This window comes from Pelodiscus sinensis, chromosome 11 (genome assembly GCF_049634645.1).
Source record: "Pelodiscus sinensis isolate JC-2024 chromosome 11, ASM4963464v1, whole genome shotgun sequence".
NCBI classification, from domain to species: domain Eukaryota; kingdom Metazoa; phylum Chordata; order Testudines; family Trionychidae; genus Pelodiscus; species Pelodiscus sinensis.
The window spans coordinates 855,373-872,535 of record NC_134721.1 but is presented as its reverse complement, the minus strand read 5'-3'; the positions used below and the strand labels follow the sequence as shown (position 1 = coordinate 872,535).

Below are 17,163 nucleotides of genomic sequence, written 5' to 3'. Positions count from 1 at the left end.
CTGCACACTCCCTGGGTAAGAGCCCTGGCCTCACCACACTCTCCCCGTGGAGACATTCTCCCTAGCTCCTCTTATGCAGTCCTCATGCGAGACCACCTCGCCCCCTTCATACCTTTACCCCCCCAGCGAGAGACACTCAGGTGAGATGCTCCCCCCCATACGGTACCGCAGGTGAGATGCACGTGCACTCCCCAAAGTGAAAAGACCTTACTCCCTCAGAGAGACCTTGCTTGGTGATGTCTCCCCAATGGTCCCCACAGATGAGTCCCTTCCAGTCTCCCCTCCTCCATTTCTCCACAGGAGCTGTTCTGTCAGGCTGCTGTTGGGTGTGCTGAAAATATTAACCCCCTCTGATGGGGTCAAGCCAGGCTGTGCTGGGGCAAGTAGTTCAGCTGTTCTTCAGTATTTCCATGGAAACGTGGGCTTTGCCATTGTAAGGGAGTATTTTATAGGATGGCAGCCTGTTGTAGTTGTGATGGCTGTGACTTAAAATGCCTTGCTTGAGTTTCAAAACTTTACTGTTGAAATGTGTGGTGAAGCGGTCCTAAATGCCCATTCCTTTATGGGGAAGGTGTTAATACAGTATACAATATAGCTATCTAGTAAGTGTCACTAAATAACACAAACAAAAATATGGGCTAACCCCCCCCCCCCCCCCAGTTGTTATTGAAATAAACAAATACAGTATGTATATGAGAGAAACTTGAACCATAATATTTGGATGAGGATCCGAAACTTTTTCTAAATGAGTGATCAGCTCTGGGTTTTGGTTTGGGCTCCTTTCTAATTCAGTATTGCATTGTACAGTTCTGAAAACAGACACAAAGCATGTGGATCTTGTCAGTTTCTAGCTCCATGCTTATGGAAAGCAGGATTTATATGATTACCAGAAATCCTATCAATGATGGGAGTGACAACAAGCCAATCCACCGTATTCTATTGCCTGTGTCAGTATTGTTCTCTGCAGTCTAGTCTTTGGTGCTTTATCTTAGTGTTAACGATGGGTCCAGGTTTAGTACGAATCTTCAATGCTATAAATGTAATCAGTGAAACTTCCTATAGATTTGTACAGTATGGATGACATCAAACTATGTTCATTAACATATTTCATTTGCTGAAAAGTACAGTGATACTAAGGTAAAAGGAGTAAATGGTAGAAAATAGGGATTTAAAATCCCATTTAATTGGTTAACCATGTAAATGTCACGTTAAACCAGTTAACCCATTAAAGGGTGGGCAGGGGGGCCCTCCCACCCACGGGGACCTGGCTCAAGCATCCGCTCCCAACCCTGCCATGGAGCAGCCCCTGTTTGCAGCAGCAGGCAGGGAGCTGCTCCAGCCCTCACTGCTTAACTAGGTGATGCTTACGAGCTAACATTACGCATCCCTAGTACAAAAATACTTCATTTATTTACTGGTGTAGGTGTTTGTGCTCATACATAATTGCAAACAATTGTTGGTAGCTTTAACTTGTATAACAATGAAACACCTATTTATTTTATCTTGCAGTTTTTTGTAAAGGCTATTTTTTACTTTGTTTTTGTATTGAAACATTGATAGTTTTGGTATGTTATTAATATCCTTGTTTACCATCTGTTACGTTAACTTGTATTTTGAGAAAATATATATCAATGTGATAAACCTAGTTTTAAATATTCAGTACATAGATTTCATTTGTCTAAAAGATTCTATAACCCTTCATCTATGATTAACTGCTTTCTCTGTTGTGTTCCAGCCTATCATAAATCAGCATTACCTTTAGGACAATGATGCTGAGTTATATGTATTAACAATCTTAGACTAAGTCTCCCTTTCCTGCCAAAAGTAGTATATGTGTAACATTTTTCAACAAATTAGTGTTAGGTACAAATTCACTTTGTACAATATCTGCAACAAATGCTGTTTACTAAATTCTAGAACCTCAGTCTTCCAAACATAAGCATATAACTTGATTTTTGTGAGTAGCCCTATGAAAGTCAATCTGATTGTTCATATGAGTCAAGCCTGTGCATATGTGTTTATATGATTGTGGCATAATCTGGTACTCGTTATTAAACAAGTATTGTTTTAAAATCATGTTTATCTTTGAAAAACAAAATAAAGCTTACCTTTTACTCTATGTAAACTGATCCTTGCTCCAGTTAACTTGTCAAGACCCAGTTGTGGGGGGAAAACTTTGGAATTACATAAAGATAATAGTTGGAGAGTCAGAGATACAGAATTCATTTCTTGCACATAAATGGTGATAGATCATAAAACTTTGCTAAAAGTTCTGATGTAAAAAATAAATAGTGTGTGTGTGGGGGGGGAAATGCCATTGATGGTGAATGGAGATATATTTAGGTCTAAAATCGAGGGAGGTGGACGAAGCGACCTCTGTATTTACTATTATGTTCGAGTGAGAGAGCGGGATCATGACAGCAGAGCTGCAAAGAACTCTGTGCGCTCCCATGGTGCTAGTGAGACCTGATCTCTGTAGTTGCCAGGACTGTGAGGAGGAAGACAAAAACAAGGCCCTGGCAGTGAGGTAGGCCCCTTTCTGCTCAATGGCTCCTGCACTAATCGATTATTTAAACTTCTGATTATCCAAATAAAATCTACCTCTTTCATAGCATGTGGCTAAATGGGAGTATGCTATGCTTTGTTTTCCACTCTTGGAAGCATTGTGAAGCTAATGATACCCAAAAAAGTCAGTGTATAGCTCTGAAGATAATTTGCATATCACTAAATTTCAGTATTAAAAAATTGTGTGGGTTTCATTAAATTAAATCGTTTTCTCTGTACAGCAGGCTTCCAATCCACACTGTCCTTCCAATTTGCCTTAACCCTGATATGGTGGAATCTTCATCAGGTCCAACCAGGGTAGCTTCAACTCAGTGGCCTTTGCAGTTTTTAGCCTCAACTGAGCCTGCCAATTTGGACTATGTGGTGGAGAGTTTATGATTTAGGAGATGTAAAATGAGACTCACCAAACTCACCTTATAGAGTAGTCACCAAATAGCCATTACATAAAAACCACTTTCAAGCCATAGGTTGGATTTAAACTGGTGGTTTGCAGATGAAAAGTCTCTAGTTCATTAACAGTGGGCATTCCAGTGCCCCAATAAGTGCTGATTTAAAGGAAGTTAAGTAACATCAAATTTGCAATGACAAGAATCAGAATTAGGATTTTCTGGGTAGTCTTAATTCTGCCTCGTGTGTAGCTTCTTCTTCATACAATTGTTAATTACAGAATCACATATTATTTTTTTTTCTCTGCATGGATCATCAGCAGAGTTTGAACTAGTACGACCTAGACATCTTCAACTTGAGCTACTTCTAAAAAACTAATTGGTAGCAGAAGTAGGCTGTTGTTGACTGTTATGTGGACCAGTCCCTAGAGGAGGAGGAGACCCTTTGTGGGTTACACTTCTGTTTGAGAGACAGTAGTTAAGTACTAACTATAATGATTCCCAGGTTCTGATCTTGGCTCTGGGATCAAAGTGTTGTCTACTGGCTACAGCTGTGTGTATAGATCAGGGTGCAAGATACAACCTGTAGGCTAGATGCGGCCCACCAAGCATTTTAATTTGGTTTCCCCCAAAAAGACCCTTGGACACGGAGCAGCTCTATGCTGCTCAAAGCTGCTGGTTGCTCCATGTGGCTCTCTGTGCAACTCTGTACTGGGGGAGGGGGTAAGGCTTCATGCACTGCCCCTGCCTCCACCACAATCTCTCGGCTCCAATTGGCTAAAATCCAGCCTGAGGGTCTTGCTGTGCTGCTGGCCGGGAGCTGCCTAGGTATGTGCTTCCTTGCCAGAGTCTGCCTCTGACACCCCACCCCCCCTTCCATACCCTTACTCCCTGCCCAGGTCACCAGCCAAATCCTCTGCACTCCCCACCCCAAGTCACAGCTCTCTCCCAGATCCTGCAACTCCTCCTACAGCCCTCCCCCATGCCAGAATCTTCTCCTGCACCCATAGCCCCTCCCAGACCCTGCACCACAATCCACTGCCCCAGGTCACAACCCTCTTCTTCATCCAAACTCCCTCTCAGACCCCACACCCTCTCCTGCACCCAGTATCCTTCTCTGAGCTCCCTTCTGCACTTAATCTCTGTCCCAGACCCCATACTCCCTTCATAGAAAAGTGTGGCCCTTGACCACTTACCAAAATCTTGGCATGGCTCCCCATCAAAAATTATTGCCCACCATGCCTGACCAATCTGATTAGCTTCTATGATGAGGTAACTGGCTCTATGGACGTGGGAAAGTCAGTGGATGTGATATACCTTGACTTTAGCAAGGCTTTTGATACGGTCTCCCACAATATTCTTGCCAGCAAGTTAAGGGAATGTGGATTGGATAAATGGACGGTAAGATGGCTAGAAGGCCAGGCCCAGCGGGTACAGTAAAACTCCATTAGTCCGGCATCCAATGCTCCGGGACTCCTGATGGTCCGGCACCATCAGGAACCCGGAAGTGCTGGAGCAGGCGGACAGGCTTCCCCCATTCAGCTGCTGCTGAAACTGACCAGCAGCTGAATCAGGGAAGCCGGGAGCAGAGCAGTTGGGGTGCTGCCGGGTTGGTCTCGTAGCGCTGCCCCTCAGGGCTGCGGGACCAACCCGGCAGCACCACAGCTGCTCTTGGGGACGCCTGGGGCAGAGCAGCTGGAGTGCTGCCGGGTTGGTCCCGCAGCGCCGAGGGGCGGCGCTACGGCACCAACCCAGCAGCACTCCAGCTGCTCTTGGGGACCCCTGGGGCAGAGCAGATGGGGTCCTGCCGGGTTGGTCCCGCAGCGCCGTCCTTTGGTGCTGCAGGACCAACCCGGCAGACTCCAGCTGCTCTGCCCCAGGCGTCCCCAAAGGCAGCTGGGGTGCTGCCGGGTTAGTCCCGTAGCCCCGAGGGGCAGCGCTATGGGACCAACCGGGTAGTACCCCAGCTGCTCTGTCCCAGGTGTCCCCAAGCAGCGGCTGAATCAGGGACGCCTGGGGAAGAGCCGGACTATCATAAGGGGGGGCTATGAGGGGTCTGGGGTGGCATCCCCTCCCACCCCACTCCAGACCCCTCATAGCCCCCCCTTCTGATAGTCCGGCATATCTGATAATCCGGCACCCCCTGGGTCCTAAAGGTGCCGGATTATCAGAAGTTTACTGTAGTAATCAACGGCTCAATGTCAGGATGGCAGTTGGTTTTTAGTGGAGTGCCCCAGGGTTCGGTTCTAGGACCGGTTTTGTTCAATATCTTTATTAATGACCTGGATGAGGGGATGGATTGCACCCTCAGCAAGTTTGCGGATGACACTAAGCTAGGGGGAGAAGTAGATACGCTGGAGGGCAGAGAGAGGGTCTAGAGTGACCTGGACAAAATGGAAGATTAGGCCACAAGAAATCTGATGAGGTTCAACAAGGACAAGTGCAGGTCTTGCACTTGGGAAGGAACAATCCCAAGCATTGTTACAAGCTGGGGACCAACCAGTTAAGTAGTAGTTCTGCAGAAAAGGACCTGGGGGTTACAGTGGATGAGAAGCTGGATAGGAGTCAACAGTGTGCCCTTGTAGCCCAGAAGGCTAATGGCATATTAGGATGCATTAAGAGGAGCATTGCCAGCAGATCCAGAGATGTCATTATTCCCCTTTATTTGGCTTTGGTGAGGCCACATCTGGAGTATTGTGTCCAGTTCTGGGCCCCTCACTACAAAAAGGATGTGAACGCATTGGAGAGGGTCCAGCGGAGGGCATCCAAAATGATTAGGGGGCTGGAGCATATGACTTATGAGGAGAGGCTGAGGGACTTGGGTCTGTTTAGTCTGCAGAAGCGAAGAGTGAGGGGGGATTTGAGAGCAGCCTTCAACTTCCTGAAGGGAGGTTCCAAAGAGGATGGAGAGAGGCTGTTCTCAGTAGTGACAGATGGCAGAACAAGGAGCAGTGGTCTCAACTTGTGGTAGGAGAGGTCAAGGTTGGATATTAGAAAAACTGTTTCACTAGGAGGGTAGTGAAGCACTGGAATGGGTTCCCTAGGGAAGTAGTGGAGTCTCCATCCCTAGAGGTGTTTAAGTCTCGGCTTGACAAAGCCCTGGCCGGGTTGATTTAGTTGGGATTGGTCCTGCCTAGAGCAGGGGGCTGGACTTGATGACGTTCTGAGGTCTCTTGTAGCTCTATGATTTTGTAGATAGTATAGCCAACTGCATTGCTAACTAGCTTTGGCATGTTCCTTCTGAAAGGTAGAATGGCAAAAGGGAGGAAATTTGGAACCCTTATATCATAGACTAGAGTTCTGTTCCAAGATGCATAAGGCCAAGCTCATCAATAAGGGTTGTGAACAGCAAAAATATTAAGAGCAGTCTTTGCAAGAAATGGGCCTATAACTCCTGGTATTTGGATTTTCTGTTTAGTGCAACTACAACAAGATGTTTTATTGGGGACTCCCTGCCTTACATATCTATCTGACATTTTCCCTGAAATGCTGGAAGGCATGACAGAAGTGCCAAATGACATTTGGCAGGTCTGGGCCTGATCTTTTGAAGTTGCAAGCCTGTGTAAAGGGCTTCACTCTGGAACAAACAAACAAAACACAGCAGCAGCAGCAACAACTTATAACCCTTGGGTGATGAAATCCTTAGCCCCAGACTGAAAGGATACCTGCTCATCTGGGTCACAATAAAAGTACATATAAAAACTGTCAGAGGACATGACCTGTGCTGTCTCCCTCTTACCACCTGCTTTCCCTGTGAATTTTGCATCAGCACGTCTGTCATTGTAAGATTTGCTTCAAAGTAGCGTGTTCATGGCTAAGGAATGATTTGTGGAATGTTGAACACTTTGATTGAAAAGCCCTGAATAATAGCAGAGATGAGATCTAAATAGAGGAAAATAAAACTTAAGAGCAATAACATTTTCCAGAAATCAATGTACTGCCTGCCAGACTGCTTTATTTGTAGAACAAAGAAACAGTATACTACTTTTAAATTTGTAAAATGACTAATTCATAGTTGTCAATTAAGTAACTTAATATAGTTATTAGATAATATGCCTTTCTTATCTAATTATACCAGTTACATTATCTGTTTCAGTTTCTTTTACTGACAAATAACTTGGTTGTAACATAGTGTGATTTGCAGTATAATACAAACCCAGTGGCAGCAGAGACCCAGCATGGGGAAGCAGCTGGATAAATGGATCCTCCTTTCTTAAAAATAAAGGCTAGGAATAGAATGGCCACTTGATGTATATATCTGGAAGGTCAGGCTGAATGGTGGTGTTATAAAGAAACTATAATCAAGAGAAACCAACAGTATTAATCAGTTTTCTAATCATAATTCCTTTATGGTAGCTTTTTGATGTTGAAGAGTTACACATTTGTTGTAATGAACAGTATTTTAGAAATGTGCTAACTGACTTTTAAAGCATGGATTTCTATGTGATTACAGGAAAACTTTTTTTGATGGAATCATGTTTAACAATAAAATCTCTGCATTTACAGGAACATCTGTATGTCTTGAATCACTCATTTGAGTGTTGCCATTATTTTCAAACTGTGGAAGAATGTTTAAAAACGAGTATCAGGTAAAGCAGAAATTGTTTTTTTATTTCTATTCATTTATGTCTTCCAAAGCTGGAATGTAAACACCCTTGATGTTAAAACCTTGTTTGCAAATATCTATCTATCTTAGGGATTAGTTTGTCTGCAAGTCAGGGTGGAGGGTTTGAGCATTGGCCTGCTAAACCCAGGGTTGTGAGTTCAATCCTTGCGGGGGCCATTTAGGGATTTGGGGCAAAAATTTGTCGGGGAGTATGGTACTTGGTCCTGCTGTGAAGGCAGGGGACTGGACTCGATGACCTTTCAAGGTCCCTTCCAGTTCTCCATTAATTTTTTTTAAGTCTATTTGTTCAAGAACTCCTCCTAAATGGACCTTAACTATCTTAAAGAGCTAAACCCACCAAATTTGGTATGCAGCTTCCTCTTATCCCAACTTAAAGCAAGGTCAGGGTTTGGTTGTGCCAAGAAAATGGGAAATGCCGGGAATTGGACTGTTTTCTATAACAGGGAAAGGAAGGGGCACAGAGATGAGGGATGTGACACTTAGAATGGCCACTGGGGTCAGCAAGTCCACAGAGGATAGCTATACTATAGAAGGGCAACTGAGGCCAGTCACACCACCAGTACAATAGCTAGCAGGGCTAGGGCTCCGCAATCCTGCCTGCCACCAGACAGGGTAAGTATCTCCCCTTCCCCAAACTCCTGTCCCTTGGCTGCATCATTGGTTTGCAGAGGCGTAGCAAGAGAGTTGTGTGCCCGGGGATAAAGGCAAAATTTGCATCTCCCCCATCATTTGTTACTATGTATCTCTTATTTATTTCTAAGTCAGCAAAAAATAAGAATGTAAATTTAAAAAAGAGCAAATACTACTAATATCCACTGATACTGGGATCAGTTAGTAGATCGTAATATAAATTATAGTTTTTGTCGTTTATATTCTGTTAAATAATTTTTTCTTTTTAATTTGTTCATATCCCATTCTCATTGGGTTCGTGTCTTTTTACATAAAAGTCAAATGCTTAAAATATCTAAGTTTTATAAAACACAAGAGAAATAAATGTTATACAACCTAAATATGAATTTCATGACTCTATTTCAATCAAGCATTTAAAATCACTGTAATAGCAAATGAGTAACTCGTTGCTTTAATGAATAAAAGCTAAAAAGATTTTGAGTGTATCAAATTTATTGTGAGCAATCTGTAATGCTTCCTAACTGCCTAGTTACTTACCTACTTAATCTAGTTGTTTTTCATACTATTGCACAGTGATAAACTGCATCATAGTTTTGAATGTGAGATTAATTTACCTGTTATAACTACACTCAGAAAAACTTCTAAATAAAATTAACACACAACACGAGAATCGCTCTCACTTTGACTCCCTCAGAGAACTGATGGGCCGGATCCCCTGGGATGCTAACATGAAGGGGAAAGGAGTCCAGGAGAGCTGGCAGTATTTTAAAGCAGGCTTATTAAAGGCACAGGTAGAAACCATCCCGACGCACAACAAGAAAAGCAAATATGTAAGGTGACCAGATTGGCTTACCGGGGACATCCTTGGCGAGCTTAAACACAAAAAGGAAGCTTACAAGAAGTGGAAACTTGAACCGATGACTAGGGAGGAGTATAAATATATTGCTCGAGAATGCAGGCGAGTTATCATGAAGGTGATAGCTCAAATGGAATTACATCTAGCAAGAGATGTGAAGGATAACAAGAAAGGTTACTACTGGCATGTTAGGAATAAGAGGATGATCAGAGAGGGTGTGGAGCCCTTACTGGATGAGGGAGGTAACCAGTGACAGATGATGTGGAAAAAGCTGAAGTATTCAATGCTTTCTTTGCCTCTGTGCAAATGTAGTGCCCATCTTAAAAAAAGGGAAAAAGGCCAATCCAGGAAACTAGAGACCGGTCAGCCTTATCTCAGTCCCCGGAAAAATCATGGAGGGGGATCCTCAAGGAATCCATTTTGAAGCACTTGGAAGAGGGGAAAGTGATCAGGAAAAGTCAACATAGATTCACGAAGGGCAAGTCGTGCCTGACCAATCTGATTAGCTGGTATGATGAGGTAACTGGCTCTGTGGAGATGGGAAAGTCAGTGGATGTGATCTATCTTGACTTTAGCAAAGCTTTTGATACGGTCTCCCACAATATTCTTGCCAGCATGTTAAGGGAATATGGATTGGATAAATGGACTGTAAGGTGGATAGAAAGCTGTCAGGCCCAACGGGTAGTGATCAACGGCTCAATGTTAGGTTGGTGGTTGGTTTGTAGTGGAGTGCCCCAAGGATCAGTTCTAGGGCCGGTTTTGTTCAACATCTTTATTAATGACCTGGATGAGGGGATGGATTGCACCCTCAGGAAGTTTGTGGATGACACTAAGCTAGGGGGAGAGGTAGATACGCTGGAGGGCAGGGATAGGGTCCAGAGTGACATAGACAAATTGGAGGATTAGGCCACAAGAAATCTGATGAGGTTCAACAAGGACAAGTGCAGAGTCCTGCACTTGGGATGGAAGAATCCCAATCATTGTTACAGGCTGAGGTCCGAATGGCAAAGTAGCAGTTCTGCAGAAAAGGACCTAGGAATTACAGTGAATAAGAAGCTGGATATGTGTCAACAGTGTTCCCTTGTATCCAAGAAGGCTAATGGCATATTGGGCTGCATTAGGAGGAGCGTTGCCAGCAGATCCAGAGAAGTGATTATTCCCCTTTATTCAGCTCTGGTGAGGCCATGTCTAGAATATTGTGTTCCATTCTGGGCCCCCTATAGAAAGGATGTGGACTCATTGGAGAGGGTCCAGCAGAGGGCGACCAAAATGATTAGGGGGGTTGGAGCACATGACCTATGAGGAGAGGCTGAGGGACTTGGGTCCGTTTAGTCTGCAGAAGAGAAGAGTGAGGGGGGATTTGTTAGCAGCCTTCAACTTCCTGAAGGGAGGTTCCAAAGAGGATGGAGGGAGGCTGTTCTCAGTAGTGACGGATGGCAGAACAAGGAGCAATGGTGTCAAATTACATTCAGGAAGGTCTAGGTTGAATATTAGGAAAAACTGTCCCACTAGGAGGGTGGGGAAGCGCTGGGTTAGATTCCCTAGGGAGGTGGTAGAATTTCCATCCCTAGCGGTTTTTAAGTCTCATCTTGATAAAGCCCTGGCTGGGCTGATTTAGTTGGGATTGGTCCTGCTTTGGGCAGGGGTTTGGACTTGATGACTTCCTGAGTTCTCTTCCAGCTCTATGATTCTTGAAGGCATTTGAAGCAATAAGTAGCCTAAGGCTGAGGTTATACTGCAAGCCTGGATTTCTGTCTGCCACGAAGACTTTTTCCTTCAGGCTGTCATGAGATTCTTTCCTTAAGTAAAGGAGAGAGGTCTCTCTGAGCTGCTTTTCGAAATTTCACACAATCCATTCAACTGAAGCCATAGATGTAATGAATCAAGGCCAGCCTTGCCTTTGGCAGACTGTCTCGCCAGGTGATCACAATCACAACATCTGAACATAAATAAGACTTTTAGTTGAGAGAGCCATGTTAATCCCAAGTCTCTGCTATGACTGGGAAATGTGGGTGACCTGCAGAAAACACCAGCATTTTCTTTGGAAAATCCACCACGAAACATGGGGGTATCGAACACCTCAGTGATGCCAACTCCTTTAGAATTGAGGCCCTGCTTATCCAGCACCAACTGAGTTAGAGCGGCACTGTGTGCGCATGTCTGATATATTTTTACCAAAACTGCTACCTGCACAACTCGCCAAAGGAGAAAGGAAACAGGGAGGCCAAAAGGAGGGGTTTAGAGCAGTGTTTCTCAACCTTTTTTTTATAATGTATCCCTTTAAATACATATATATGTGTGTGTGTGTGTACCCCCAATGCCCCACCGCTCCCCCAGAGCCAGGCACCCCCAGCCCACCGCCCTAACCAAGGCACCCACCTCCTCACAGAGCCAGGCACTGGAGGTACAGGTAACGCTGTCTTGAAGTGGCCACTCCCGTCCTGCCTCGGAGGTGTAATTGTACAGGGAGCATGTGGCCCACCAGCACTGGGCTCACTGCAATGAGTGTGGCAGTGCGCTCCAGCCCGGTGCCCCCCTAGCGTGGTACCCAGGGGCAATTGCCCCCCCATCCCTCTCGCTATGCCTCTTTCAGGGGGAGGGGAAGAAGAGAAGACCCCTGGCAGCTAGGGGAACGGGGAGAAGGCCCATGGAGAGGCAGGGGGAAGAGAAGTTTTGCTGGGGATGGGGGTTAGGGTGCAGGGGAGAGAAGGCCACTGCTGGCCGGTCAGGGGAGGGGAGAGAAGGCCCTACCGCTCCTCCTCAACCCCCAACCCATTCTCTTGCACCCCTCATCCTCCTGCCCTTCCTCCCATATCTCCATGGACCCGCCCTGATTCCCCCTCGTCCCACCCCACCAGCTCCTGCCCTGAAGGACCTGGGCAAGACCAGGTAAGTCTTCTAGAAGTAATAATAATAAATGTACAAACAATATCTGAGCACAATTTTGTGCCCCCCCCCCTTAGAAGAAAAAATAGAAAAAAGGTCCCCCCCTGTGCCCACTCCTCCCGTAGCCCCACTCTGATCATGTGAGCTATCCCTCCTCATCCCCTCTCCTAACGCCTTCCTCTACACACCTGCCCTTCATCTCCCCTCTTTTTCCCTGATGCCCACCCCCTCACCACTCTCTGCCCCCGTTCTTCTCATGTCCCTGTGCCCTCGCACATGCCTTGCTCCATCCCCACCTTCCTCATGCCCACCCCTTCTTTCAAGCCTTCTCCCAGCACCTCCCCCTCCCACCTTTAGCGCCCAGTGCCCTTACCCTCTCCCCTCTCAGCATCGCCCTGTCCCCCCTCCCACTGACACCTCCCCTCCTGCCCTTTTCCTCATTGTCTGCACTTGGTCCCCCTGGCATTTCTCTCTCCTCCACGCTGTCCTTTGGTGCCTTCCCCTTTCTTCTCCTGACCTGCCCTCCTCCCCTTAGCACAAGCCCCTTCCTCTGCCATCCACCTGCCTTCCAGTTTGCAGGGCAGCCGTGACCCTGGCCCAGGCTCCAGACCACATACCAAACTGAGCGGCGCAACACTGGGCCACGTGGTTTTAAAGTCCTGGGCCGTGACGCCACGCCTGGGCGTCTCCCCTCTTGACTGTTGTGCAGCATTTCAGCACGCCGCACATGCGCTTCCTCGGCCCTACATGGCCCGTACTGGCCGGCGCCAGGGAATTTAAAGTGCGGGGCTGCGGCGCCCTGTCACAATCCTCCTCCTCCTCCAGCAGCCGCCAGCCGGCCCTTTGGCGGATGGCCCGCTGGGCCAGTCCACTGCTGGCGTGGGGCTTATTGAAGCGCAGGGCCCTGGGCAGCCGCCCCGCTCGCCCTGCTCTAAATCTGCCGCTGGATACAAACACATCTAAGGGTTTTTTTCCAGAAATTTTGGACAATGTCTGAGACCTTGATCCTTCGGTCCTTGCATATGTGAGTAGATCTGTTAACTTCAGGTAACCAATAGAGTGGGTTCTGTTTGTTTCCTGCATTATGAACTCAAAGAATTTTACTGGTGTTTTCACTTAAAGCCATTTGTATCTTCACTCATTGTAGTAACTAGTCAGTGGGGCAAGTCGATTAAAAGCTGATGATTTTTGCAGGGGACACACAAATTGGGGGAAAGGTAAATAATGAAGAGACTAGCAAACACCTTTCAGCTGACCCCCCACAAACACTGGCTCCTGTCTGCCCCTACCCCTATCCCCACTGCTATTTTTGATAGAGAGGCAGCTGCGCCAGCGGGGCAGGGAAGGGGGAGGCAGCTCTGCAGAGCCGATACACGCAGGCAGCTGGCTTGAAAGCTAGATTCCTGATTCAGCAGCATGGTGGGCAGTTTGCTCTGTGGGAGTCAGAGCTCCTGCTTCCCCTTCCCTTGCCCCACTGTGGTGCTGCCTGTCTGGGAGGCAGCAGGCAGCTCCACATGTATTGGCTCCCTCCTGCCACTCCCCAGTTCCAACTGCCACTCCCCAGCTCTGCTACCGCTGATATAGAGATGGCAACGCAAGGGTGCAGGCAGGTCACTCCACACGAGCTGGCATGTACAGCCAGCTTCCTGTTCCCCTCCCCTCCCGCTCTGCTGCCTCTTTATTAGAAGCAGTAGCATGAGGGGGGAACAGGTGGCTTCAAGGGAGCCAGCACATGCAGGGAGCCAGCTTAAAAGCCGGCTCCTGCTTCCCACCACCCCTTGCTGCCTCTGATACGGAGATAGCAAGGGGAAGGGGGTTGTGAGTAGTCGTTTGAATTAACTGATAAGCCCAGGCTTATTGGTTAATCATGTATATGACTGTACGCTAGCATCCCTACCATACATACAGAATGGGGAGCTCTGTCATGGGAACCAGTGACTGAAAAAGATTGGGGATAGTGGTCATGGTGCATAATTGTAACACCATGTCCCACCCTTGTTCCTGATCCCCTGAATGGGCTCCGATCTGCATTGTTTCCCTCCATGTGATAGGAACTGAAGGCTCGATCCTGACAGTGAGGTTACCTGCAGGTGGAACTGAACCTGGGATCTCTGGAACTACAAGAGCCTCTACTTCATGAGCTAAAAGCCATCTGGCTGCTAGTTAAGGCTGTAGAGCCGACTAATTATTCTCTCTGTAAGTGGTCTCCGTGCCACTAGATGGAACAGCACACCACACCGCAAAGATGTGTGGGTTACATAATTACATGACATGAATTACCAATGTGACACTGTTGCCAAAGGAGTTAATACAATCCAGGAATGCATAAACATGGAAAGCTTGAGTAGGGGGCTGTTTTATCTCTCTATTTTGCACTAGTGCTATCGCTGCTTGAATACTGTGTCCTGTTCTGGTATCCACAATTCAAGGATGTTAACAAATGGGCATGGGTTCAGAGAAGAGCCGCGAAACGATGGAAAGAATAGAAAACTGTCTTATAGTGATAGATTTAAGAAGCTCAATTTATTTAGTTTAACAAAGAGATAGTTAAGGGGTGACTTGATCACAGTCTATAGGTATTTATATGAGAAACAATGATTGATAATGGGCTCTTCAATTGAACAGAGAAAGGTCTAAAACTATCCAGTGGCTGGAAGCTCAAGTTAAACACATTCAGACTGGTGTAAATTTTTAAGAATGAGGGACATTAACCATTGAAACAATTTCCCACGGGTCACGGTCATTTCTCCATCACTGACAGTTTTTAAATAAAGATTGGATGTTCTGCTAAAATATATGTGTTAGGAATTTTGAGGGGGTAGGTCTATCATTTATTATGCAGGAGGTCAAAGTAGATGATTATAGTGTTCTTTTGTGGCCTTAGAATCTATAAATCTCTGAACTGGGCCCTTAATTATTAAACTCATTAAAGTGCAAAGGTGGTGTCTCAGAAGCCATCAGTCAAGTTTTGTTATTCATAATGGATGAAATATTGAAAAATAAAAAATCCACTGCATTGACTGCATCCCTTTGCTAGAAATTAATAGATAGTAATTTATTTAATCATTTAGTTGCACCTTATTCAGAACATTCTTTTAGGCTGAGTTTCGGGTTAGGGCAGCAGGTAGGGGGATAAAGGCTGGGGTTGGGTGAAGGAATGAGGCAGAGAAGCTGGAAGGGTTGGAGGGTTCAGGGCACAGGGTCCACTTATGGGATTCAGGAAAAGGGCTGCGGAAGTCAGGGCAGATGTTTGGGCTTGAGAGAGGGCTGAAGGCAGGGGGTGGGGGATGCCAGTGTTAGGGCAGGGAGTGAGAGGTGCGGGATTCAGGGCTGAGGGGGAGACTTTTTGGGGTCGCATATGGCAGTGAAGTTAGTGATGCTGTGGCAATGCTACCTTCTGGGAGGCCTGGGTTATGGGGGCTGGCTCAGACCTCCATCCTGTCTGGGGGGGCAGTGCTCTGGGAGCCAACCCTAGCCTCCAGAAGCCCACCCCTTCCCTGCCACCTGTCCAGGGGCCAGCCTTTCTTTGTGGGTGAGTTGCAGTTCTCAGCCTCTTTTTGCGGGAGATTTTGTGGAGAAATGGGAAAGGGTACAGAGAAGAGCGACAAGAATGATTAAAGGTCTAGAGAACATGACCTATGAAGCCAGGCTTCATGAACTGGGCTTGTTTAGTTTGGAAAAAAGAAGATGAAGGGGGGACATGATAGCGGTTTTCAAATATCTAAAAGGGTGTCACAAGGAGGAAGGAGAAAATTTGTTCCTCTTGGTTTCTGAGGACAGGACAAGGCTTAAAGTGCAGCAGGGGAGGTTTAGATTGGACATTAGGAAAAAAATCCTAACTGTCAGGATGGTCAAATATTAGAATAAATTGCCAAGGGAGGTGGTGGAATCTCCCTCTCTGGAGATATTTAAGAACAGGTTGGATAGACATCTGTCAGGGATGGTGTAGACAGAGCTTGGTCCTGCCTTGAGGGCGGGGGGCTGGACTCGATGACCTCTCGAGGTCCCTTCCAGTCCTATGATTCTATGAGATTTCATGGAGGGTCGGACTGTGCTGCCTGCTCCACAGTGTGTTCCTGGGTGCCGGGCCAGTGGGCAGGGGGACCTCCCCTTTTCCCCATTCAGCAGTATTTGAGGCAGGGTGACACTTACTTGGTCCAGTGCCCGGCCATATGGAAAGCCCCATCCCTGGCTCACTGCTCTCCTGCTGGTGCAACTACCGCTAGTGCGGCGAGGAGTCCTGTGGCACCTTATAGACTAACACGGCTACCCCTCTGATACTTGATACCGCTAGTGGTCACTCTGAATATAGCTCTCCCTCTGATCGCCCCCTCTCATTTCATGTTATGGAAAACAATCCCATTCCAGGCACTTCCCATTTTCCTGTCTCAACCAAACGCTGACCTTGCTTTCAGTTAGGATAAGAGGAAGCTGCATACTGAGTGTGGTGGTTCTTCCTAGCTCCTGCTGTTTGAGGAGTTCTTGAACAAACAGACACACACGCTCTCTAAAATATATAGAGAGAGATTTTACATGCCATGTTTGAGTTTGGTGGGCTGTTTGGGTTTTTTTGCTAGCTTGTAAAGAAAGGACAGTGGTAAAAATATACCCTATTTCTTTTAGCAAAGGAAGTAATGTTGTAAGTAAGCATGGACTCTGATTCTTCAGTAAAATCAGACTGTAAAGTCAAGCGTGCCACTTGTTGATTGTGTAAAAGAAATGATGGTGGCTGACTGCTCAATAATATTTACATTAACCTTTAATATTTATTTTAACCAAGGTTAACCACCATTGTTTCATGAGGGTTTGCTCTGACATACTCAGCTCTAGCTAGCTCTGCCCAATGATGGTGCTGTGTTCAACGCCTGACTAGAGTGATGTATCCTTAAACAATTTTATCACAGGGTGGCCCATTTGTTGAAATATTCAGTGCTCAAGGCAAGAATCCAGGAGCAAAATGGAAGATCTTTGGCAGTCCATCAGCAATTTGGAAAGTAAGTTTTATGGGGGACTTATAAGACCTGAAGTATAAACCGTGTAAAAAAGTACATGAAGCTTAAAATTAGAAGGTAATGAGGGCTTTGACCTGACTATGGAAAAGTTGTCACTTGCAGTTCTGTCACCATGACAGAATAAATGGCCACTTAAATTAGCTCTTTATGCCTGCTTGCAAACTGGATTGGTCACAGCTGTAGTTTTATAGCTTAAATACT

The 17,163-nt window shown here is 46.2% G+C and overlaps 1 protein-coding gene across 8 annotated transcripts in view; it reads left to right on the top strand.

Annotated features, from left to right (window-relative positions):
- Positions 1-17,163, top strand: part of CFAP20DC (CFAP20 domain containing) — a 219,110-nt gene that overhangs the window by 1,699 nt on the left and 200,248 nt on the right. For 6 of the 8 annotated variants that reach the window (XM_025186465.2, XM_075938429.1, XM_075938431.1 and 3 more), the window contains exons 2-3: positions 7,458-7,540; positions 16,855-16,944. In XM_025186465.2, coding sequence (XP_025042250.1) covers positions 7,520-7,540; positions 16,855-16,944 — 111 coding nt within the window. In that variant the 5' untranslated portion in view covers positions 7,458-7,519. Of the gene's footprint in view, positions 1-300; positions 434-7,457; positions 7,541-16,854; positions 16,945-17,163 lie in introns of all 8 variants that reach the window. The other 2 variants (XM_075938430.1, XM_075938433.1) reach the window with 2 other exon arrangements.